General features: G+C 42.0%; 2 protein-coding genes across 2 annotated transcripts in view; one reads left to right on the forward strand and one right to left on the reverse strand.

The window, feature by feature from the left end:
- On the reverse strand, positions 1-10,606 carry arhgap35b (Rho GTPase activating protein 35b). The gene is made up of 7 exons (XM_080866923.1): positions 9,956-10,606; positions 4,321-8,228; positions 4,020-4,161; positions 3,544-3,621; positions 3,254-3,385; positions 2,936-3,041; positions 1-2,805 (listed from the first exon to the last, which is right to left on the reverse strand). Exons 2-7 carry the CDS (start codon positions 8,032-8,034, stop codon positions 2,394-2,396), a joined length of 4,584 nt encoding a protein of 1,527 aa, XP_080723049.1. The 5' UTR covers positions 8,035-8,228; positions 9,956-10,606; the 3' UTR covers positions 1-2,393.
- The window catches only part of LOC308387049 (unconventional myosin-Ic-like), a 21,600-nt gene continuing 8,047 nt past the window's right edge, over positions 10,554-24,106 (forward strand). Inside the window, exons 1-5 of the mRNA XM_080866924.1 lie at positions 10,554-10,681; positions 14,125-14,313; positions 20,477-20,885; positions 23,398-23,556; positions 23,650-23,765. Of these exons, the coding sequence (XP_080723050.1) occupies positions 20,868-20,885; positions 23,398-23,556; positions 23,650-23,765 (293 nt within the window). The 5' untranslated portion in view covers positions 10,554-10,681; positions 14,125-14,313; positions 20,477-20,867. The remainder of the gene's footprint in view (positions 10,682-14,124; positions 14,314-20,476; positions 20,886-23,397; positions 23,557-23,649; positions 23,766-24,106) is intronic.

The following is a 24,106-nucleotide window of genomic DNA, read 5'->3' on the forward strand; positions in this document are numbered from 1 at the left end:
ACAATTTTACAAGATTTAATTTATTAACTATTATACAGTTCACATAAGGCCTTCATCTTCAAACACTATTCTCAGTCAGACAAATTCCATGGTTTGCTTCTGGTGCACAGTACATCAACTTTCACGTTGCAGCTATTTCCACTTCAGTATTGGTTTTCTTCTAATTTCACGTTTTAAAACAGGGAGGGAGGCTTTCGTCCTTCTCCCCTGGTGTGTGCGCATGTGTGTGTATGTGTGTTTTGTTTATTTTTTTAAATCATGCACTAAACTCAGGTGGCCTCGAACCATTCACAAAATTGTAAAAATGGACTTTCAATCATTGAAATACACACTAGAAATGTTTTCTACCATTGACTAAAAGGTGGTGTCCCCCTCCCCTCCCCCCCCAAACATACAAATAAACAACCATCATAGAGTAGTACGCACTCACTTTTTTTTTGCCTCAGCAGGATCTGCCGAGGATGGGCATCGAGAGCGATGCCGTAACATTTATATACTCCAGGGAATCGTGTTGTCTGGTCGGTTCTGCGCCAGGTTCAGCTGCAAGCACTGCACGGTTTGAGGAAAGCCCTCATTTTATACTCCTGACGAACAGGTAAAATGACTGACTTCCAACAGCATCATGATCCCAAAAAGTACCAGTAATTGTTGATCCTAAATATTCATACAGTTGATCCCACTATTCTGTGGTCATAGCAACCGAGAACTACAGCAGAGCCGCAGTCCTCTGGTCCACATCTTCCACCTTCATTGAAAGAGACAGTGCTTCCTCTCATGGACTTAACCGTTATTAAAGTTGTTAGGCCTTCATTATCAGTGCTGCTTGTTTTCAGCGAAAATGAAGGACGATATTGCAGCACAAAACTAATCAACTAGAGCAAGTAAACTGCCACGGGTGCTTCCTGAACGTCTCGATCCGCAGGTACTTCACTTCCACTGGTCATTGTGTTTCAATAGCAGGACTAGCAGTGACAGTGCGTTGAGAATACTAAACCTTCAGAGTTAATAGTACACGGATACAAAGCGCTCGGTTTGATAAACAGCCACAGCAACACGTCCGGAAACCTATCATGTTTCAAGTGTTTGGTTTACGTGGACAACAGATGCTAGCGTAAAATTTGCATGTATGGCGTTGCTGGGTTACACATTCAAAATGGCAAAAGTTTTCTCCTTCACTTGACCGACGGCAGGCAAAGCCTTCACTGATATTCCAACGGCCTAATCGAACTAAGCATCCCTATATACGCCCACTCTGATCAACCAACAGCTAGAAAAGAGGACAAACAAAACGAGTTTTTCACATGGCTGGATGAATGAGGAACACGAGCGGATTTGGATTTCCCACCGACCTAAAATGGGAAACCCCCACCCACCCACACCGGATCCACTTTTTTTCCTTTTCTTTTTTTTTTTTTTTTTTTTTTTTTACAAAAAGGATCTTGTTTCACAAGCCTGTACTGATGCCACACTTGACCACTACACAAACAAACATGAACAATGAATCCGTGTGGCATTTCTTCATATTTAAACACTACACTATTAAAAAAAAAAAAAAAAAAAAAAAAAAAAGTGCTTCAGATAAGTTTGTGGATACAAAAAACACATCTGATGTAAACAAAGTTTGATCTGCCAGAGCTCTGTCGTGGCAATGGGTATGGCTGTTTGAGCTGTGAAATTAAAATCACGTAAGAAAAAAAACTATGTCAAAAAAAAGAAAAACCCCTTTTGAGGAGAAAAAACCCAACAGTGATCATTAAAGTGCATCCCTGGATGTGTTACTCCCAACCGTTCCCTTCCCTCCCATCCCCATGCTGACCCCTCAAGTAGAGCCGATGACAGAAACCCAAAAGGCAGACACAGAGGAAACTCTGCTATATGGAGCAAACTGCTGCCCAAAGGACCTACAGAGGACCAGACTATAAATCCAGTGGCAGTACTTTCAAGAGAAAAAGAAACTAAAAACAGTTTTTACACATACTAAAAACACGGTGGCCCCAAGTCTTTCTCTTCCAGCTTGGCATAGAGGTCTCTATTTCTTTGTATTATGGGATGAGTGGTGGCTCGCTGTGACCGTGACCTCTGCCCTCCACTTCTCTGACCCGACATCCACTCATCCAGGAGATCAGAGGGCGGAAGGAGCTTCACTGGTAATGGTAGCCTCCGCTCCAACGCACACAAGCACAAACATAATTGGCAGGTTGGGGAAGTTTCTCAGACACTTTCCATCTCCAGTTCTCATAACCTGGGTTGTCCATCATGATCAAAAATGAAATGTGCATGTGCACATTTTTTTCTTTTACTTCTTTTTGTTTTTTACTCTTTTTTTTTTTCTTTTAGTGTGTGTTGGTGATAAGGTCCAGCATCATCATGGGCACACATGGTTTCATTGTCTCTCACAGTGTCTCCTGTTCAGCGGGGGAATGGTGGGCGTGGGGGTGCTGGTGGAGGGGAGGGAGCAGAGACTGCAGGGGAGACTGGGGGGTAGTGGGTGGGGACTGCTGCAAGGGGCTGAAGTGAGGGGTGGTGTGAGGTGGAGAGGAGCGGTAACAAGAGTAGGCAGAGCTCCCGCCGAGGGTGGTGGTGGGCGAGGCAGGGAGGCCCCCCAGGCCGGTGGGGGAGTCGAGGAGGGGCTGGTTGTAGAAGAAGAATGCACACTGGTGGATGAAGGTCTCAATGATTGTCTGGTAGGTGCGCGTGGCAGTCAGAGCATCCATGGTGGAGAAGTCTGGCCTCATGAGGGTGGGCCAGAAACAGATGGACAAGTTCTCACTGGTCATCAAGTTCACCCTGTTCAGCTGGCTCACCCTGAGAAAACACAGAAAGGTACACTGACTGATTCCTTCTCATATAGCGGAGGAGGGGTAAAAAACAAGCAAACAAAAAAAAAAAGATGACAACGCATGAAAGTGATTTAAACCGTAAACAGGGGACTTACTTGTGTAAGTGGTTCGTTACATATTTGAAGACATCATAATTCTCCTTGGGGAACCTCCTCAGGACATCCTTCATGGTATACAGCCTCTGTTCTCTATCACTGATTTCTGCACAAACAGGATGTTTTTTTAAAGACTTCATCACACACAGTGATTTAAAGCTGAAACGTCTCTCTACGCCGTCAGAAAAATGTTTGTCAAGACTAAAACACCTAAAATGGAGCAGCTCTGCCAAAACCTTCCCACCCCTGTTCCTTTCTAAAGAAATAATCTTTTTATGTTCTAGTAAAGACTCTCCCAGCCCAGCAGTGTTTGCTTACTGAAAGCATCCAGTAGGTCCACCTGCAGAGCACAAGGCACCAGGGGCTCAGGCAGTTCAGAGAAGAAGCTTTTGAGGCCTCCAGCCACAGTGTTTATGGAGAAGTCTTTCTCCACTAGGTCTAATCCGTGGTCTGCACAGGGAGAATGACAGTTAACACCCGTCAGTCGTAGCATTCATCGGGAATGAGCAATGAGTTCTGTGTCACTTTCTTCCAGTAACCCTGCTCATGTTTTGATTAGGCAGTCACATAATTACAGCTGGTTCAAACAAGTACGATGAGCAACTCACCCTGCTCAAACTGCCTCTGCATGCTCTCCATCTCCGACTTGTTGCCGCTTACGCGGTACAAACCCTCCGTATTCAGGCCTGAAGGAGAACGAGCGAAGCAGAGAAAAGGGGAAAGACGTGGATGGGTGTCACAGTGGGAAACAAGCAAAGCACAAACACTTCATCAGCCCCTTTGCAAACAGACGAGGCAACACAGACGCCGAAGATTAAACAGATGCTGAAGATTAAACGCACCCTACTATTAATTTCACATTGCATTATGGTCATGAGCAGGTGCATGGGTTTAGGAACTCTGCAGGAATGTGAAGATGATTAATCACTAAAATAAATTCCATAAAAGACCTTTACCAAAAGTACAAATTAAAAACCTGATAAGTGATGAGTGCAGTGAGAATTTCTCTGAATGAAACTTTAAACACAATTAAAGGAACAGCACGAAATAAGCTGTTAATTAACGAGGAAAAAAAGGCACTTACCTGTTGTCTCAATGAAGCGGACACACTTTTCAATGAAGAGAGGGATCGGTCTGTCTGGGGATACCACATTCACCAGGGGGACCCCGAAGTAGTTGCTCTCCAAGGGCTTGGGAATAGCTGGACGGGGCTTTGGTCTAGTTTTCTGCAGGAAAAAAGGCAAAGAACGAAACTCTTAGTATCTCAAAGCAATAATTACGCTGACACCAAGGTGCACTCCATGGCTTCTAACAAAATGTCCAGTCATTACACTAATTTGAAAGCTATGCAACATGACAAATGGCTTTTCTCAATAATAACACACCTTGGCTGTCCGCCGCAGGCTCTTCAGAATGTTCCTCTTCTTTGGGTCTTCGCTCTCCTCATTCACTAGACTTTCACCTTTAAGGGTCCCAAAGTCATCTTCTTTGGACTTTGGAAGAGCTCCCATCTCGTCATCACTGCCTATGAAGCTCGTGCGAAAGCTACTGAACTTGCCCAGCCGCTTAGAGCGGTCACGGTAAAGACGAGGCTTCACGCCAATTGCAGAGAACTTCCTCCTTCGTTCCAGAGAGCTGCTGTCCGCTTCGCTGTCTGAGCCGTTTCCATTGGAGTGCATCCTGTTTGAGTTGCGGATGGTGATGATTTTTCCTTGTGTGCTGTCATGTGGTACCGAGTAGATGATCTCTTCGTTGCTCGGGCGGGGTTTTGAAACGGCGTCAATGGGTTCGGCGTAGTCTGAGGGATCGTATCCCATGTCGCCGCCAGGAACCCAGGTGACAGCAGAGGGTAAGGACCGCCGATGACCCAGCGTGTCGATATATGGGTTACGGCTCATTTTCCGGAAATCGAAAGTGACGCCTGGTTTCACTCTCACTTGGGGGGGTACTTTGTTGTTCAGTTTGTTCTCAAAGTCCCTGATATCAGATATGACAGAGATGTCACTGGAATCTAAGTCGGGCATGTTGAAACCGCTACTGTGAGATGTGAGCGTGCCATCATAGTACGGTGGCGACGGCTCTACGTCGTCCTCGGAATCCAGGAACATAGTGACAGGACTAGGAGAGCTGCAGCGCGGGGAGTAGACATTTTCATTGGTACACGCTTCAGCGACATTATCGTACATGTGCGTGGCCTCCACGATGTTGCGCTTCTCTACTACCTCCATCAGAAACGGATGAAACATTTCTATCCTGTGGAGGCCCCCCACCACCCCTCCAGACCCACAAACCACGCTGTTGAAGCGACCCTCAATCTCATGGGCTAGTTCCTCCCCCTGGATCAGCTGTTCACAGGCATAATCGCTGTCAGTGAGCTCTGCCTGGCTATCTCCGACTGCCAACAGCTGAATAGGGATGATGTCCTGCACCTCGCACAAGAATGCACAAAGGGTCTCCAGGGAGGCCTTTCGGGAGACCGAGTAGACTGCAATGTAGCCGTGCACTAACCTGCTCTTCCTCAAAGTGAAGGAGGCGTGGTATGAAAGCAGAGAGAGCTCTATAGCCAGCTTATGTCCACCAACTGTCTGCTCCAGCAACACGGAGGTGCCGCTATTAGACATGGGCCTGCAGTGCTGATGCATTAAGAAAGGCGACAGGAGCTGCTCGGTGTCGTAGGGGTCTCCACACATTAAGCACATGACAATGCGAAGGTCTGCCTCTGGGACTGGCTGAGAGTCTCGGAGACCTGGAGGCTCAGGGAGGAGAGGTGGGGAGCTGCTACTAAAAGATGTGCTCCTCCTGATATCCAGAAGGCCCCTCAGCACCTGGTTTATTTGGGTCTCACTTATGTTATGACCGTAGCCCACACCGGGGGAGGCGGGGTCTAAAAAGCTACACTGCAATCTCCTTGCAAACTGCTGCCCCTGTGTTATCAAGTTTAAGGCAGTGTCACCACCTATATCAACGTATGATCCTACACCTCGTTTAGTGACTAAAAGCAGTGAAGTCGGCAGCTGTGCTAGCTGGCTATCTCTTCGGCCCAGAGTTGACTCCCTAAGTCGCTCGAGGCTTTCCACCACATAAGAAAGTGATTCTTTTGAATTATACAAACACAAACACCCATGAGGAGTGAAAGTGGGGGTGTAGAAAGAATTTACCGGAAGACGTACATTTCCGTCAATAGGTCGCAGCGTCAGTTCGTACATCTTCCCGTCTAACACATACCAGTCATCGTTTGTGCAGAGAGCTCTAATCTCATTGGCAAATTCTCTGGCTAGTCCATCCTTCCCAAGTATAACGAGGTTTATTCTGTCAGCCTTGGTGTCCCCAAAATGAGCTTTCACGTCAAAAAAGGGGTAATGGGAGGGAAAACGTGATGCTAACAGCTGCTCAATCTTAGAGTCTACGCAGTGTGGACTGCTAGGGCAGGTCTCCTTGGTGGGATGATAGACGAAGTGGATATGTTTTAATACCAAAGCATCTCTTTCAGCAGGAAGCTTCTGTAGTGCCTTGAACCTCTGCTCCTCCCCAAGAACCTCTTGGATTGCCCCCATCTTCTCCTTGCTGGGTTTAGCATCCACTTCAAGCTCATAAAAAAGCTCAGAGTATTCTAGCAGAAGCTCCTGGAAGTCTTCTTTAGCACGGTCAATGATCTCCTTCTGATGCCGATTATAGAGATCCAGGTATTCTGGCTCCTCAAGCCACTGGTAGAACTCTTCATTCATGATGAAGCTCCGGGCCTCCTCCCAAGGTTTACCAGGTGTTACGAAGGGGGAGGAAGCCAGTCTCTGCTTAAACTCCTGCCTCATCTCCGCCCGTTTGCACTCATTGCGCAGATGCTCCAGGTGGGCATTAAAAATTTCTTCTGCTTCAGCAGTCTCCAACAGGTCAGAAGGGATTCGCTCATCTTCCATGTTGTCGATGTGAGACGTATCCTCCCATGGCGAGTCCTCCAGAACAACAAACCAGTGGGTGAAGTGTTGCTTGGACTCAAGGACTTTCTGTACCCCAGACCAGCTCAACTGATCAATCTCATCCAGGTCAGGCACTAAAGAGCTAAGTGCTAAAGGAAGAGTGCTTACGTATATTTTCCGACGCCTCTCAATATGTTCCTGCTTCAGACGGTAGACATGCTGCTGAAAAAGTTTCTTGCATTTAGCCGTTCCCTCCAAGAAGACATATTCTTTGTACTCTGGGGAGTTGTTCATGCGTCGACTGGTGTTTAGCCAGGTTTCATTATGATTCTTTACTATACGGTTGATTAGCCATTCATAGCGATCCTTAGCAGAAGCTATCTGCTGACTCTGGAGTTTTAGGGCCTCAAAGTATGGGATGATCTTAGGCTTGCCCCTGCTCTTGTCGATAAGCTGAACCAAAGTGAGAAAGGCGAGGTCCACATTTATGTTTGAGCGTGCCGATGTCTCAACTACCGGTAGACTCTTTTTTGTGATAGCAAAGGTATGTGCATCTTTAATGTAGCGCTCTACTCCTTCGTCGCATTTGGTGAGGACCAGCACAATGGGCTTCTTAGTCTTGCTCAGCTGACCATACAGGTTTGAGACAAATTTCAGCTGGTCGTCAAAGTTTCGATTCATGCCACGGCTTACATCGACACAAAGGAGGAAGCCATCAACCTGCAGCTTACCCTCTGGCATTTGCTTTTGCTCAAAGTCTTGCTCCAGACCTAGCTGATCTGTACAGAAGTACATGAGCTTCTCTGCTGAGGCCAGCTTGGTTGCTGCTGCCCGTTTGATATAGGGCTGCATAGCAGTGCTACGGTGTGGCTGAAACGTCTGGTCATCAATGAATTCGGTCTGCTCCACAACATGCATCCTGCACTCGGGCCCCTCCTCGAGAACCCGTGACACCTCCCCCCAAAATAGGAAGTGATCATTATTGACCACTCGACCCCCAAAGTCGCTGGTGCTCAACACGGACGTGTGATCCAAGTAGAAGTCATCAGCGCTAGGACGCACAAACCTATTACACAAGCAGGACTTGCCAACCCCACATTGTCCCTTCTCTTTCTCTGTTCCGGACAAACCCACCACAATGAGGTTGTAAATGGGCGACCGCGCATCTTGCTTTTTGGCCATCATAGCCTGCTGACACTCATCCTGCCTTAAACAGGCACTGTATGAAGGAGTTCACTTGAATGTTTGTCCATAAAGTTGCTGATCTACAAAGGAGATCAGATTTCTCTTTCGTCTGCTGGGGCTTAAATTATAATAAGACAGCGCCGCAGTGATATGAGCAGACGGTTCTTTCATTCACTCGTTGCATGAATCAGATCCTGTCAAAAGAAACAGAGAACAAAAAAAATGAAATCAGACAAAATAAGCAATCAACCAAAAACTCATTTTGAAATAAAGGGGGGAAACAAAACAGTATGAAAGAGAATGATTGGGCAAATGTCAGGCCCTTCTTCCCCTTAAGCAGCTATAATAATAAAAGTAAATAGCATTATGCTACTTTAAGATGTAAAAATGTACTTGTTAGTTTGAATGAGGCATTTTTTACTTTTATCCTTCTTAACAACAGATGCTATCTATAATAATAATGGAGGCACATATTAATCCATTTTGTGCTTATTCCCTTTGTTTGACAAAGACTGATGAATCCTCTCAATGGTAAATGCCACAAAGAACCCATAACACCAACCAATACTGGTTCTCATTATTTTTAATTGATTTCAAGTTGCCCGACATCACTGCATTAATATTATATGCACACTGGCATACATCCTGCCACCAGCAAAGCGTAATGAAAACAGACATATAATAACAGGAATACCAGCAATGTGGTCTCCTTGCAGGGGGCCAAACACAATCTCAAATAAGGAAGAAGGCTCATTTTTGCACATTCAATTAATGAACTGAATAAAATGGGCAAGTACACTTGACTGCGCTTCATCTAAATTTTTGAATAATCTTTTATCTGATCGACAAATTTATTTAATCGACTCATTTCAACACCGGCTGTACTGATCGCCAGAATTCCTTAAAAACATCTACAGAGGATCAAAAGATGACATTAATCCCTGGAGAAACATGTTGGGAGTGGTACTTTTCCCCCCCTTTTTGTTAAAATGACGACCTCAGCTGATCAGTGAGTGGGGTGACAAGCATTAAAATGACTATGGTGAAAGCGCCTCAGTCAACACTCTTCAGCCTAAGGGAAACAGCAGCTATCTTTAAAAGCATCTTCCCTGACCAAAAAAATGTATGAAGAGCTTATTAAACAGCCTTAGTCACACTTACCATCATTGCCAAAGGGCTACGGACTTGCTCACACCTTTAAGACACTTAATGTTACTGCCAATTTTATGGCACTGACTAATGCTTCCATTATTATTATTATTATAGCACTGATGCAATTCTGCTACAATAGTCGGCACATAATGTGATCTAAAAAAAATTAAAAATAAACCATATGCAGAGGTTAATTAATGTGTAATAAGATTTCCTGAGTGAAAAAATCCTGCATTTAAAAATACAAAACAAAAAAAGCATGAGTCATGAAGAAATATTTAACCTGCCATATGACCATGACTTCATGGTGGGGTCGGAAGCAAACATGGGCAGTCCAAACAGCTCAGCTGAGCAAGGCCTGATATCCAAATGAGCAGACAAGTTCTTTTCAAATCAAGAAAAAAAACCAACCAGCATGCCTTTACCAAAACGCCATCAGCAAAACAGCACACCAAAGTGCCCTTTTAATCAATTCCCTTCACACAACCTACTTTTTTTAAAGCTAAGATTGTGTAACCGTATATGTTCTGCAAAAGGATTAACAGTTAACACGGGCTTGAGGGTGCACAGAGAGGGGTGACCACGCCAGGCCTGCTGTCTACATAATGAAATGGCAGCGCCGGAGAGCCGGGATAGCCTTACCTCCTGCACACCGACAGACAGACAACCTTTCACGGGAATGTATTTACCCAGCTGTCTTGGGGTGTAGCACTCGACAGCTTCGCTAGGAAATAGCCAATAAAGCAGAGCGAGCACGTAGAATACATACCATTGCATTTCTCCCCCTTTCTCCTCTTGCATCTGTCAGGCCAGCTCTTGCCGCAGCCCTCGCCGCCGCCTGATGTGCATAAGCAGCCGCAGAGAATGCACTGTGGGTCGGAACTATTCGCACATGAAACCAATACCTCTACAATTTGTGCGATGTGCTCATCTGAATACAATATCCTTCACCCATGTCTGGATTTCTCCTGTTTTGTTTTTTTCCTTGCACTAATGTTTTAACTGAAATCAAACACGGGAAAGGCAAGAAATAAATATCCCGAACAATAGAACAATCCGATTTCTGTTCCCGCAACGCTTTCTTCACCAGTGCGAGATTGAGACGCGTGTTTAAAAAAAGGAAAAAAAAATCTACTCAGTCGTCTTCTCCTCCCGGTTCACCACGTTGCTTTTTCAATAATTATTCTGTCCATTGTTGTGCCCACATAACGCTGGGCCGGTCGCGCACACGAGACAACGGTGAGTTTGATGCAATCGCCGGTGCTGTTTCGCTTAAGAAATGCCTTCTGCTGCAACACAAACTGCTCATGTCCCGATCAATTTAGGAGCAGATTGCGCGTGTGAAAGTGGTATTTCTGTCAGCTTTCCGTAATGGCGGCCCTCCTCCTCCCCGGACCTAGTTCTCCTCTTCTTTTCTTTGGGAAAACGGAGCTGTGGAGACAGAGGGAGCGGAGAGAGGGATTCTCCCAGTGGCGCCCTCACACAACTGCAGCAGGTCAGCGCTCTCACTGTTGCTAGCTCGCCACACTATGCGGAGAGGTCGTTACTGAGAAGTAATCGATTTCTCCACGTTCAGTCCGAGTATTTCGACAACACCCGCCTTACAGCAGCTCTTTAAAGTAAACTGTTAACTAGTACACTGCATAAAGAGGGCGTCTGCATCCTCTCTGTGAACTTTATGTGTGTAAAAGTGATTTAATATCAGGATAAAGGTTTGTAATTAGCATACAGCAATGCTACATAAAGTTGTTGTTGGCTAGCATGCAGATTGACAGTCTGCTTTTTTAGTAAGGATAAACCACTCTTAAGTGAAAAGTTTGAACTATATAGACCAAAAAGTAAATTACTTATGGTTAGTTTTCAAAACATATATATTTTGTATGAGTTTAGATGTCAAAGTAAAGCAAAGTTGCTGGAAAAACTAACATTTACAGTTGTTTATCTTTATACCCATTTCAAAATGCACCCGTTTTAACTTTAAATGTTTTACTTTTAGCTTAACTTTTATATCTTATGTTTTTGTTGGTGTTTTGCTGTTGTTGGTGTTATGGACAAGCTTTAAGAAGTTAGGCTAGGCATTAAACAAACATTGCATATGGTGGCAAAAAAGTAAAACTAAAAGCTACAGAACCAACTGAGTTGATTGTCTATACTCACAAAACTAATTGAAATAAAATATAGAGGAAATGCCTTTAGTTTGAGTTTCTTTCAGTGTGTTTATGCTTGTTTGTTTTTTACTTTCCCCTTAATCTTTATAATGTGGCATTGTGTTTATATTGCAATATCTATTCTGACCTTAAAACTTTCCCCTGAAAAATTAATACCCACATTATAATAATATTGCAACTTAAGCTGTCAGTGAAATGAATTATACTCAGAACAAAAATGAATATTATTGAAAAATAAAAGCTGAACTGAAACTAGCAAACACACTGGAAACTAACCAAAAGTAAGCAGAACTGAAAGTAAAAATTCTAAATAAAATCACAATCAAACCAGTGAAAAAATATAAAACAGCAATAAAACCAATGTGCGCTGACTGTCACAGTAGCTGTGGAAAGGAACATAACTTAGTACATTTACTCAAGTGCTTCATTAAAGTGCAGGTTTAATGTACTGTGTATTTTCTCTTCCAGTTCTACTTTTTTTGCATGCATTTGTTTGTTATATTCCATACAATTTATCTGCAACATAATAAGTCAGCTTTAAAATAAATGGAATTGTATACATCTAATGACACAGCAGTATACGAGTGATTAAAGTCTTCCACAGCTGCAATTATCCAATAAAATAATGGCCTAATTGTAATTCTGAGAAGTCCCAGTCTCTACATAATAAGGACATTTTATTTAGGTAGCTTATTTTGAATGTACAACTTGTGTACTCTTAAGTCGCTTAAACGGGGTGTAAATTTAACTTGAGTAAAGGCTCATAAAAGTTTTTCTTTTTTGCAGAGCATTTACCCAGCACAAGATTATGTTTAATTCATGTGCAGTTGTACTTTACATGTAATAAATCTATAATAGGATGCAGGGCACGAGCCTGAAAATTGTGTCCAGTGTTTTATACATCATTTTCTACACTTTTATTATTTTATTTAACTGTCTGATTCCCAGTGGCTCACCCCAGCCTTGCTCTTCTCCCACCACTGCCACCGCCATGCCATCCCAGCAATCCAGGACACCGCTTTCCTGCTCCGCTTGCCCATATCTGACACTGACAGTCAGACTTCTGTCAGAATCTGTGTGTTAACCCACACTACAGGTCCAAATTTTGGCCACACCATCTCATTTAATGGTTTTTCTTTCTTTTTATGACTGTTTACATTGTAGATTCTCACTCAAGGCATAAAAACTATGAAAACACTTGTGGAAATATGTGGTAAACAAAAAAGTGTGAAATAACTCAAAACATGTTTTATGTTATAGATTCTTTAAAATAGCCACCCTTTGCTTTGATTTTACTGCTTTGCACACTCTTGGCATTCTCTCGATAAGCTTCAGGTAGACGGGTAGTCGGTCTTGAAGGAGTTCCCAGAGATGCTGAGCACTTGTTGGCCGTTTTGCTGTCACTGTGCGGTCCATCTCATCCCAAACCATCTTGATTGGGTTTGGGTCGGGTGACTGTGGAAGCTAGGAGTTGGCTACTGGAACTCTGTGTGGCATTTATGTGGGCTCTAAACTGAGGTGCTGGTGACTTGCAATATGTGAGGCTGGTGACTCGGATGAATTTATCCTCAACAGCAGAGGTGACTCTTGATCTTCCTTTTCTGGGACGGCCCTCATTTGAGCCAGTTTCGTCGTAGCGCTTGATGGTTTATGCGACTGCACTTAGGGACACATTCAAAGTTTTTCAGACTGACTGACCTTTAGTTCTTAATGATGAAGTAATGATGGACTGTCGCTTCTCTTTACTTAGCTGGTTGGTTCTTGGCATAATATGAATTCTAACAGTTGTCAAATAGGGCTGACAGCTGTGTACCAACCTGACGTCTGCACAACACAACTGATGGTCCCAACTCCATTAAGAAGGCAAGAAATTCCACAAATGAACCCTGACAAGGCGCACCTGTGAAGTGAAAACCGTTTTAGGTGACTACATCGTGAAGCTTATTGAGAGAAGGCCGAGGGTTTGCAGTGCTGTCGACAAAGCAAAGAGTGGCTACTTTGAGGAATTTAAAATATAAGACACATTTAGAGTTATTTATCATTTTGTCTTTGCTACATGATTCCATATATCTTGCTTCATATATTTGATGTCTTCAGTATGTGTCTAAAAAGTAGAAAGTAGTAAAATTAAAGAAAAACCATTAAATTGGTGTCTCCAAACGTTTGACCTTCCAGATCAAGTCTCTTCAGTGGTGGAGCTGTTTTGCCCTTCCAACTCACAGGCCTGCTTAATGCAGCCTCCTCCCTCAGGCTGCCCTAGCTCTTTACCAGGCTCCTGGAATTTTTTAATTGTTTGAAATAAGATGCGATACTTAATTTTTTATTTTTTATTTTTTGCAATGAACACTGTTCATTGCAAACACCCCCAGAAAACTTACTAAGTAAACAGGGACAAAGTACGATCTGGCATTACTGAGTCATTGAGTTTCCCAAAAGTGCACCACATAAAATTCATTTAAATTGTGACATAGTAAAGGAAACTCATACAGGAAGCCATAAGCTGGTCTGTTTTCTACAGTAAAAGTACAATACAAGTCTTCCACCTTTGACAGAGGCTGACTTCAGTCATCTGCGTCATATCTCATTACTTTTAGCAGACAATTAACTTTAACATTACTGCCTCCTAGTGGATTTAGAGTCTGTAAATGGCCTGACATTTTCTATTTCCTTTGCAGAGAAGTCTTCTTTTGGTCACAGATTTTAGCCTTTTAAAAAAATTCAGCCTTGTAGTCTAGAGTGCCTGTGCTTTTCTGTAATTCTATCTGTTTAGACTGTGCAGGTCTGGACTGGAGTGCATTCAGTCCCCGCTGCTGTAGAAAATCAAGCCAGCCTTGATGTAGTCTGCAAGCATCGCCTGGAGCTGCACGAGTAACCGAGGCTGTGGCTATGACCTGACTTCTTCTGGAGTTCAGCCTGATAGAAAATGTTTATGTTCTATTTGATTAAAAACTTAGACCAGGTAAGCATATAGTTCTTTATTTATGTTTATGCTACATTACAGACATTTATGTGCAATATATTTATATGTCTCTGTGTGTGTTTCTGTGATCTATTAGATGTTTGCTTGTACTGCACTTTAGTACGCTTCTGTGAATGTTTTTGTGCTCAACAGAGCTGGAAGAAACATGGAGCTAGATCTTAAATGCCAGTAGACTTCAGGGAAAGTCCTGGAATCGTATTTTTATGTTCCCAGAAAACGAAACATTAGGTTTCACTTTCTGGGAACCAAATTTAATGGTAATCCATCCCTTTAAAATAATAGCAGAGGAGCCTGTTCACTGTAATTGATATTACAACCACTAGGCAGAGCCCTAAGCCTTCCTTTAATTTAGGGCATCAAATAAGGCTTGACATATTAAGACACTCATGCTTGTTATGGTGAAATGATCACGCAGGGCGAGCTACAAATACTGAAATTCATCCTCGTGTTGCCTTTTCTTCTTATTAAAAGTGAAAAAACCTAAGATTGAAGGAAATAGATTACTACACCCAGTACTACATGTTCATTCTGGATTGTTGTAAGTTATTCCACAGCTTGTTTCTTCTGTTGGGTTTAGTTTTACACCTTGGTCAATTTATAAAGCGGTCTTTGTCGTGTAACAGAGATCTGGGGGATGAGAGGCAGCGGAGGTGAGCGTGAGGTGAAAGGGACAGCAGATGGGTGCTGATGGAGCTCAGTGCAGATGGACAATAGGGTTCCCCACGGAGGAATAATAAACAGCTGGGTTAGCCAGGCGAGGTAACCCAAACGATATTAGAATGTCCTTCGTGGTTTTAGTTAAATTTATAATATTCATGCATAGTGTGTGTGCAACAGAGGGGAAGAGAGAAACACCGCTTTTCCCTCCATAGCAAATAAAACACCATTCCTCTATGATTTATTGTTCTACTGAATCAGAAAACCCGAGCGACTTAAATACAAAATGAGAAAAAAACATTATTAAATCTTCGTCTCCACAGCTGACAGGCAGCTTGTGACAAGAAGGCTGGGATCTCTGGATTTCTTCCATAATGTGTCAGATGTTCAGAATTACTTTTTGAGTTTATAATGTGATTATTGTGTGGATGCTTTAAGCATCCACACTATTGAGTTCCTCTTGGGACTTCCGTACACTTTTTGGCACTTAACTACTTCCACAATTTTCAGTCGATCTTCACCGTTCAAATTTTAAACTATTCTGCTATTTCTGCTAATGTGTGCTATGTCTTTTGGTATTTTTCACTATTATACTTTTTAAAATATTAAGCTTAATTTGTCCCATTGAAATGAATGGGAAACTTCTGCAATTCTGCTAAAATTTGCTTGTTTTCGAAACTTAACTACTTCCTCATATTTTCACGTAGAACAAGCATTCAAACTTTAAAATGTTCTCAAATTATTGGGCTATTCAGGTATAAATCAGCTTTTTCAAATCTTTTACCGTTTTACTTTTATGCCTCTTAAAGTTTTCAGTTGCAAAATTGTGATTTTTCACAAAATACATGCGTTGTTATGGTTGCTATGCACTTGGCTTCCAGTGTGCCACTGAAGGTTTTGCAGTCTTCTCTTCATGTCCAAACAACTTCTTGCTACTTGCTCAATTTTCACTCAACTTCCACAAATTATACATCAAAACGTAGGTATTTTTGCTGGCTTTCCGAAAATGTCACTATCATTGTTGTGGGATTTATAGAATTTTGGCAAATCTCCTCAGACCAACACAAAGTCGCAAAACTCTCCATAGAAAGTCAATGGAGAGCTTGTTCAAAATCACCGCTTGATTTCTGTAATGAGAGGCATATTCCAATCGTCATATCTCCTTAACGAAGCAAAGTTAAGACATAAGGCTTGTCCCAGTATATCTTCAGACACTCCTGACGCTCACAATTCAAGAATTTTTTTCTCACCTATTGCCGTTCTGAAATGAGTTAGACTTGTTTGAGAGTAGGAAATTTGTCCTTCGCTCAGATTTCTTCAGATTTCAAACTCTGGAAATGAACCACTTTTTTCTCTCGTCATATCTTTTTAATGGATTTCCACAGAGACCTGAAAATTTCCATGATTGTTCACCAAAGCCTGCTGTCTCTTACGGTGAAAGAATGATATCGATACTCCAAATAGATTTAGAGTTAGAAAGCGTTGTTTGAGGGCAAGTCAAGGCAGTTTTTGCTTTGCTCTACTCAGTTATGGTGCATTAGAAGTCAAATATCTTTAATAATTCATATTTTAATGATAAATTGTCAACACTTTAAGATTCCCCCATCTCTTCTGAACAAAACGGTGTAAGAATGACCGTTCTAGCCCCTACGGTTAGGAAATTATGGTCATTTGTTTGAGGGGAGTCGTCATTACGAGAAATAGACTGCAAAAATCCTGTGTCTCTTTGTGCTGCGTGCACCTGTTTTGGCGGGAAAAAGTGCACAGGCTCTCTGATTGGTGGATTCAAATTGAGCAGCTCCCAGGCTGCTTGACTGAGCATGAAACTTGCTTCTCTCTCCCTGTGTGTGTGTGTGTGTGTGTGTGTGTGTGTGTGTGTGTGTGTGTGTGTGTGTGTGTGTGTGTGTGTGTGTGTGTGTGTGTGTGTGACAGAGAGAGAGAGAAAGCCTTTTTATGGGATGATCTCATTGTAAGATTCAAATTCAATATATTTAGACTGGTTGACTGAATTGGATCTTGTGTGTGTGTGTGAGAGAGAGAGAGAGAGAGAGAGAGAGAGAGAGACCCTCTTTAGGGCAGCATCTCATTGTTGGAAAAAATATAATATATTCAGACTGGTTGACTGGCATAGACCCTCTGTGTGTGTCTCTCTCTCTGTGCATTTGTGTATACATATTTGATTTTGTGTGTATCTGTTGGCTGTTCCTTCTTGTTTTTTAAATTTATTTTTATTTCTTTATTTTTTTTTCACAGGTGAATAACAATTAGTTTTGAGGGAACTTAACCATGTTCCGTTTTTTTTTTTTCAGCTTGTCATCTTACATTTTCCAGTATTTTCACTTAAGTTATTACTATTCTGTTCAATCATAGTATTTGTTCTAAATCATTGTTATTATGCTATATTGTAGTATTTCTGCTAAATCATACTATTTCTACTATATTATATTTTTCTTTCTAAATATAGCATTTCTGCTATATAATTGTATTTCTGCTATGTTATAATATTTGTGCTAAACCAGAGTATTTGTGCTGAAACATGGTATTTCTGCCAAATTATAGTATTTCTGTCAAATTATAGTATTTGTGCTGAAACATAGTATTGATTTAAAATTACAATATTCATAGTTCAACACAGTGTCTCTGGTAAATCACAGTATTTCTGCTCTGTTGTACTATTTTTCTAAATCATAGTGTTTCTGTAATGCTTAAGTATTTTTGGCTAAATACATTCTTTCTGTTATCTTATATTATTTCTCCTAAATTCTTGTATTTTTGAGAAGTTATCATGTTTCTGGTAAGTTACAATAGTTCTGCTAAGTTCTGGTATGCTATTGTATTTCTGCCAAGTATTATGTTTCCTCTAAGATATTGCAGTTCTGCTAAGTTATTCCATTTTAGCAAAGTTCCTTTGCTTCTGCAAAGTTTTTACAATTTCTGCAACTTTTCAGCCTTTTCAGCTAGTTTTTGCATACAGCTTCAGCTTTAAAGCATCCACACTGCATTTTCGCAGGAAATGCTAATTTTTCTAGTCTGAAATTGAACTCAGGCAGAGGGTTGTTACCTGAAAGGGAAACAGCTGGAAAAAAAATGGCAGAGATGTGCTTCACTTGACTTGCTTTTGAGACGCTAAAAGAATATTTTTACAGCGTTTTAGCACCGAGTTTGACAGAAGTGGGGCATCTGAGATGAAGCGTTGAGGGGTGTGTTTGTAAGAGGAACTTAGTTTGAGTCAATCAGCTCAGTCTTGTCAACATATTTTAGTTAAGGTAAGGATTAGAGCCCAGGTCATCAATACACATTACTTAACCTTTATTTTAAGGCGCTAATATACAGTTATAGAAGATGTAATGAATAATTAGAAAAATATTTATCACATTACAGTCAAACACAAAGCCCGCTAATAAAGGAAGATCCTGAACATCAGGAAACAGGAAGGAAATCTCTCTTACAGGAACTGCTAAACAAAGATAGGAACAATGATTGAAAAACAACTCAGCTGGAAAATAGCATATCTTAGGAGGTGGGAATGGACTCTGCCATGAAACTGCAATTTCTTCATCACTGACTTTAGTATATGTGCGAGTTTCCTGGGCGTGAGCCTGACAGTGTTACGTATACTGTCTGTGGAGCAGAAAAATGCAGATGATGTTGAGAAAGTGCGTTCATGTTTTACATATGCATGTCATTGCACATTCAGTATCTTGGATATTTGCTGCCAGCAGTCAGCCTGGTGCATATTATGTCTCAGATGCCTGTATAGTAAGAACGCTTTAAATGGACTTTTCTGTAAGCTTAAATACTGCAAATGGAATTAAGTTTTTACCACAGAGGTATTTGGAGAAAAAAAATGATCATATAAGAGGAAGTATCATTTACAAGCCACCAAACTATAAAGAATATTTCCACATTGTTTGACTTCAAAAGGAGAATATGCTGTGGTTTTTATGACCCAACTTAATGATCAATTATCAGCTCATTGTACACACTTCCTTTTATTTTTGTGCTTCATATAAAGCTGACCTGCAGTGAATAGAGCTACACAATTGGAGGGGGTACGGTGAGAGAACCGAGTAAACAAAGGACATGTTGTGCATAAATCTGTGTACTCATGTAAGAAGTATTTCCTGTATACTTTAGGAGGCAGCACGAGAAATACTCACACCAGCTGACATACAGTGATCAGCCATAATGTTAAAACCACTCATAAGTGAAGTGGATAAATGTATCTTCTTGTTACAATTCAATGTTCTGCTGGGAATCATGTGGCCCTGGCATCCATGTGGATGATGCTTTAAGATGAACCAGCCATTTAAATAGAGCATGCACACCTCTCCATTGACAATAGCACTCCTCAGTGGTAGAAGCTTACCCCAGCAGGACAATGCATCACACCACAAATAGTCCTTAAGAACAGATCACAGACTCCACAGCATTCATCCAACCTCCAGACTCTCCACATCCTAATCCAGCTCATCTGTGGGATGAGCTGAACAAGCCCACACCACAGAGGCCGCACCTCACAACACACAGGACACAAAGAATCCCACCAACTCCCAGAATCAAAAACCACAGCACATGCTAGGCTGAGGTTTGATATCAACATCCTTAAGCGTCAAAGCTGTTCTGATAGCGTAAGGGAGACCTCTGCATTATGAAGTGAGGCTGACTGGTTTAAAATTGGTGTATTTGTGTTTATTGCTTATACAAAACTGTTTATCTCTTTTTAAGCACTATTGAGAGTAAGAAGGGAAAAAAATGTAAAAGGTTTTCCCATCTGGGCAGCATTATTCAGATTCCTCTCTGTTGGATATTTGATGCTGGCATGTGAAAGTGGGTGTGGCATGGAAACAGCCTGAGCTACAGTGAAGTGAGAGGAAAGATGAGGAGTGGGGAACCAGAGGAGGGTGCTGTTCTGTTAGAAAGGTGATGTGGCCTTGAAAGCACACACACATAAAAAAAATGCCTTGAATAGGAGGGAGGATAATAAGAGAGGAATCTGATAATTCATGCGCACGGCTCATACGTTAAGTCAGTGTTAAGTTAAAAATGTGTTGCGTTGTGGTTGTTGCCAGGAAAAGGAAACAGATGGGGAATGTAACACTTCATATTAATATATCTGCGGAGTGATATTTCTATGATGGTGTAAGTTATTTCGTCAGCAGTGGATGACAGCCACTAGGAGACAGGCAGTCTTGCTGGTGAAACACTTCCATAATTCACATCCCATGTGAATCTGCCTCGGCTTGTGGGAGAAAAGGGAGGGAGCAAACTAACAGGGAGGGAAGGAAAGAATGTCCTAAGGGCCAATCATGTGATTTCTGTTTTTTTTTTCTTTTTTTAATAGCTGCACAGTGATTACATGTTTTTAGTCTGGGGCTCTTAGCAAGTTTTTCCAAACCCTCTCCACTCTCTGTTTTCTCTGGCCCTCTTTTTTGTCTCATTATCCAACAGCATACTTTCCCTCGACTTTTTTTTTTTCTTTCAGAGTGACGTGTGAGTGTAGTTCCTGCCCTTGTTTCATGCAGAATAGTTCAGAAGGAAGGACAGGGAATCACGGAGAGGCGGTGATTTACTTTGACCTGTCATGGACAAGATGAATTGAAGGTGCAAACAAGAGGAGCCGCTTGTGTTTTGGCCTAAGTGTGTGTGCACCGGGGAGTCAAGCAAGGAAGCGCAAAGACGTGACGGAAGAGACGCCAAGGCAGAGAGAAACAGAGAAAGTGACCGAAGGGTAAGACGTAAAGTTGCCTAATTGTGTTGCCCATGGGCAGAGGTGGATGAGAAGCTGCGTTTAAGAAGTCTGTGAGACAGGAGGAGGAGCACCAGCCTGAGGGGGAACCACCAGTTCAACCTTCTTCCAGCATCAACAGGACAGGATGAGGTACCAAGCCAGGGTAAGGTCCATGATGCTCGTTGTTTTATTTTCCTTTTTATTGCGGCCCACCTACTCGCGATTTGTGGTTACTTGTGGCTATGTTTAAGCATTTTCTGTACTGATACAATAAAGTCGATATCCGATCAACCTATTCCCTCTTTCTGCCATGGAGACACCAGAGGGGGAAAAGCAAAACAGAACAATGAGTCACTTGGAATTTTTTTCCTGTGTATGAGTCAGTGTATATTTGGGGTTTTGTGTAAGCCTTAACTCAAGCAGTCCGGATAAAAGAAAAAAAAAAAACACTATTTTTCCATTATATCCCTGCTGGCACAACTTTGGTCAGGAGCCCACCATGGTACCACTGCTGCTTATCCCTGGGACAGAGTGGTGGGGCATGCCTTATAAGGAAGACAATCCGAAATGAAGTTGGCCCTGCAGAGCTTAGTCATGAGGCCTAGGGCCAAGTCCTGCTGTTAACTTTCTTACTGCAGCTGCAGCTGCACCCACAAACCTGCAGATTTCACAGAAGTTCGCTGATACTCAGAGTCAAATCCTACATTAAGCTCTCATGCACCATCAGCTAGATCACACTCAAGGTGCTGTAAAAAGGAGGCCTCAGGTCAGTTCACAGAAAACAAAGCTACAGGGATTACACTTGATTCTGGTTAAATCTCCATCCCAGAGCTATAGCCCTTAACGTAACTGAACCACATATTACCTCCAACACGAGTGGTAGCAATCTTTCTGATTTTGGTATCAAAGAAGAGTACTGAATGAGGCCTCTGATCAATAAAGTTGACAAAAATCTTGTAATGAAAGAAAGCAAAAACACATAACTTGAAAAAGATCCTTACAAATTCAAGCTGGACACTGTGCAGGTACTCTGAGCACAGCAGCTACTCCACAGCACAGAAACTCTTAAGGTATGAGGGCTAAGGAAGCTGAAATGAAAGCTTTAGGCAAAGCAAGTCCTTTAAAGCCCAGAGCTTCAACTGTGGCCCAGTCATCTACAGCGAGAGAACACACTGAGATGAACTCTTGAGTTTCACAATAATGTGGCAGACCCCGTGACACTGTACAGAATGTGATGAGTTGCAACCTCGGCTTGTGGCTGACTGTAACCTAACAAGTGTTATCCAGGCACTTTTCATTACAGCTGTTGCAGAACATTTGAAAACTGAAAACCTGCTACATCATTGCACCCCCTTTGTTAAAAGTACTGCAAGGATAAGTTTTTGTCTGCACTGCTCATTGCTTGTCTTTATATGAGTAGAATGAGTAGAATGTCAAATTGCATCAAAATCACTGAAAGCATGCCCTAAATCTGACCCTGAAATTCTTGAGACATATCCTTTTGGAAAATCTGACTTTGAACAGTAATTGCTTTTTGTAGGAAGCCCACCTGCAAGTGGGAAAACAATAATACGAGGTGAAGCAGAGAGGAGGGGCTGCAGTGGAAGTGTGCGGTGACTTCTTTGCGTTCACTTCTTGGCTGTCGTCCACTGTTGTCCTCTTGTTTTTTTAAGGATATTCCTGCATGAAGTGGTCAGAGATAATGACCTTTTAGCAGCGTTGGCCGGCCAAATGAGACCCTCGAGAGGCTGTTGCGTTCAAGAAAAACAAACGTCCTGTGGAAGTCTAACCCCTTTGTTCCACTTACTGCTTGTATTTTATGAATGTGAAAGAGTAGGGCTTGTTTCTTAAATGAGCCTTTGATACCGAACATAGAGCACCTTTTGTCTGGCTGTGGTATATTGTGCATTTAATATACGCTCAAGTGTTTTTCTGGATATTTCTCATCAGTAAGTAATGACTGCTGACATTTCTTTTATCTCTTTGCATGATGCTGCATGTTGTTGTGTGTATGTTATATCTGACTTCAGGGCATATCTAAGAATTTCTCTAGTAATTCGTTTCTGTCTCCACTACGATGTTTATCTTCACAGTGGGGTTGACATGTACACACATTTTTCTAGTTAAACCCCATCTGGTGATATAAAACTTTGTGTACTGTGTACACACATGATAATACACTGTCTCTGTCGAAAAATAGAGGAGTCTATCCTGTCTGTTTATCATTAGGATTCCTTAAATTACTTCTTTGTTTAATCTTGGCATGCTTGGTGGAACTGTTCTTCTTTGTGCACTTGCAGGACTTGTTTCCACAGCCAAGAAGCACTCTGTAAACTTTAGAGAGCGCCGCTTGGGGGATTTAGGCCTGATTCATTTGCCCTGGCATTTTGAAAGTGTTTTGAAATAAATATCGTGCCATCAAAATCATGTGGTAATTATTGTTTTCTTGTGCGCTGCGTATTAACCTGTTTACTGCTGGGTGAAGCTGGAAATATGAATTGTCCTTTTGTGCCCCCTGCTTGTCAGCAGCATGTAATTGCTTATGTTAGATATTTATAAGAAAGATTAAAAACCTGTCTTCGATTGCCATTTAAGGCAGGAAGTGACTCAAGAATGAAGAGAAATTCACATTCCATGTACGTTTGTAACGATTCTTTTTCTCCTTTTCTGTGTAGGAGGTGGACATTGAGGGAAGAGTGCGTCTGGTCATGGAGGGTGCGCTGACTGCCCGGGACAGGGTTGGGGTGCAGGACTTTGTCTTGCTGGAAAACTACAACAGCGAGGCAGCCTTCATAGAAAATCTGCGGCGGCGCTTCAGAGAAAACCTCATTTATGTAATCATTTTTCTTCCTATTTTCTAAAACATTTCCCGTGATGTGATAAGCCATAACTTGAACGTGGTGTCTACTCCCTGTGTTTGATGTCAGACGTATATCGGCTCAGTGTTGGTGTCGATGAACCCGTACAAAGAGCTAGAGATTTACTCCAAGCAGCAGATGGATCGTTACAGAGGGGTCAGCTTCTACGAAATATCGCCTCACATGTGAGTCACTTCAGGCTCCTCAGGCGTTTTTTTATTAATGGTTCAGTTTGATAAACACCAAACAAAAACTAAATGTTGCTTCAGTTTTTGCCTTTTGTCTGACTACAGCTCAAAAAACCCTAAATATTCAGTCAGGATGAGAAGAAAGAAAATCACATGAGCAGATAATTATGAACTAAATCTGATATTTTTTAAATATTATATATTATTTATAAAGTGATTATAAAATTAATCATGTGGAGCTACTCGCTGTGCCAACCATTTGTGAATAACAGAGTAGCTGAAAGTGGCTTTATGTAAAGTTGGCTGATCTGAGCTTGCTTTTTGCACATATCCGTAAA

The sequence above is a fragment of the Rhamphochromis sp. 'chilingali' genome (genome assembly GCF_963969265.1).
Source record: "Rhamphochromis sp. 'chilingali' genome assembly, chromosome: 19".
Classification (NCBI taxonomy): Eukaryota; Metazoa; Chordata; class Actinopteri; order Cichliformes; family Cichlidae; genus Rhamphochromis; species Rhamphochromis sp. 'chilingali'.

Excerpts from the sequence above, each read along its gene's own strand:
- arhgap35b (XM_080866923.1), bottom strand. The coding sequence starts at position 8,034 with ATGATGGCCAAAAAGCAAGATGCGCGGTCGCCCATTTACAACCTCATT. Across the intron at positions 3,622-4,019 it reads CCGCTTCATTGAGACAACAG|GCCTGAATACGGAGGGTTTG; the intron begins GTAAGTGCCTTT and ends GTTCTCCTTCAG. Across the intron at positions 3,386-3,543 it reads GCAGAGGCAGTTTGAGCAGG|ACCACGGATTAGACCTAGTG; the intron begins GTGAGTTGCTCA and ends CTCCCTGTGCAG.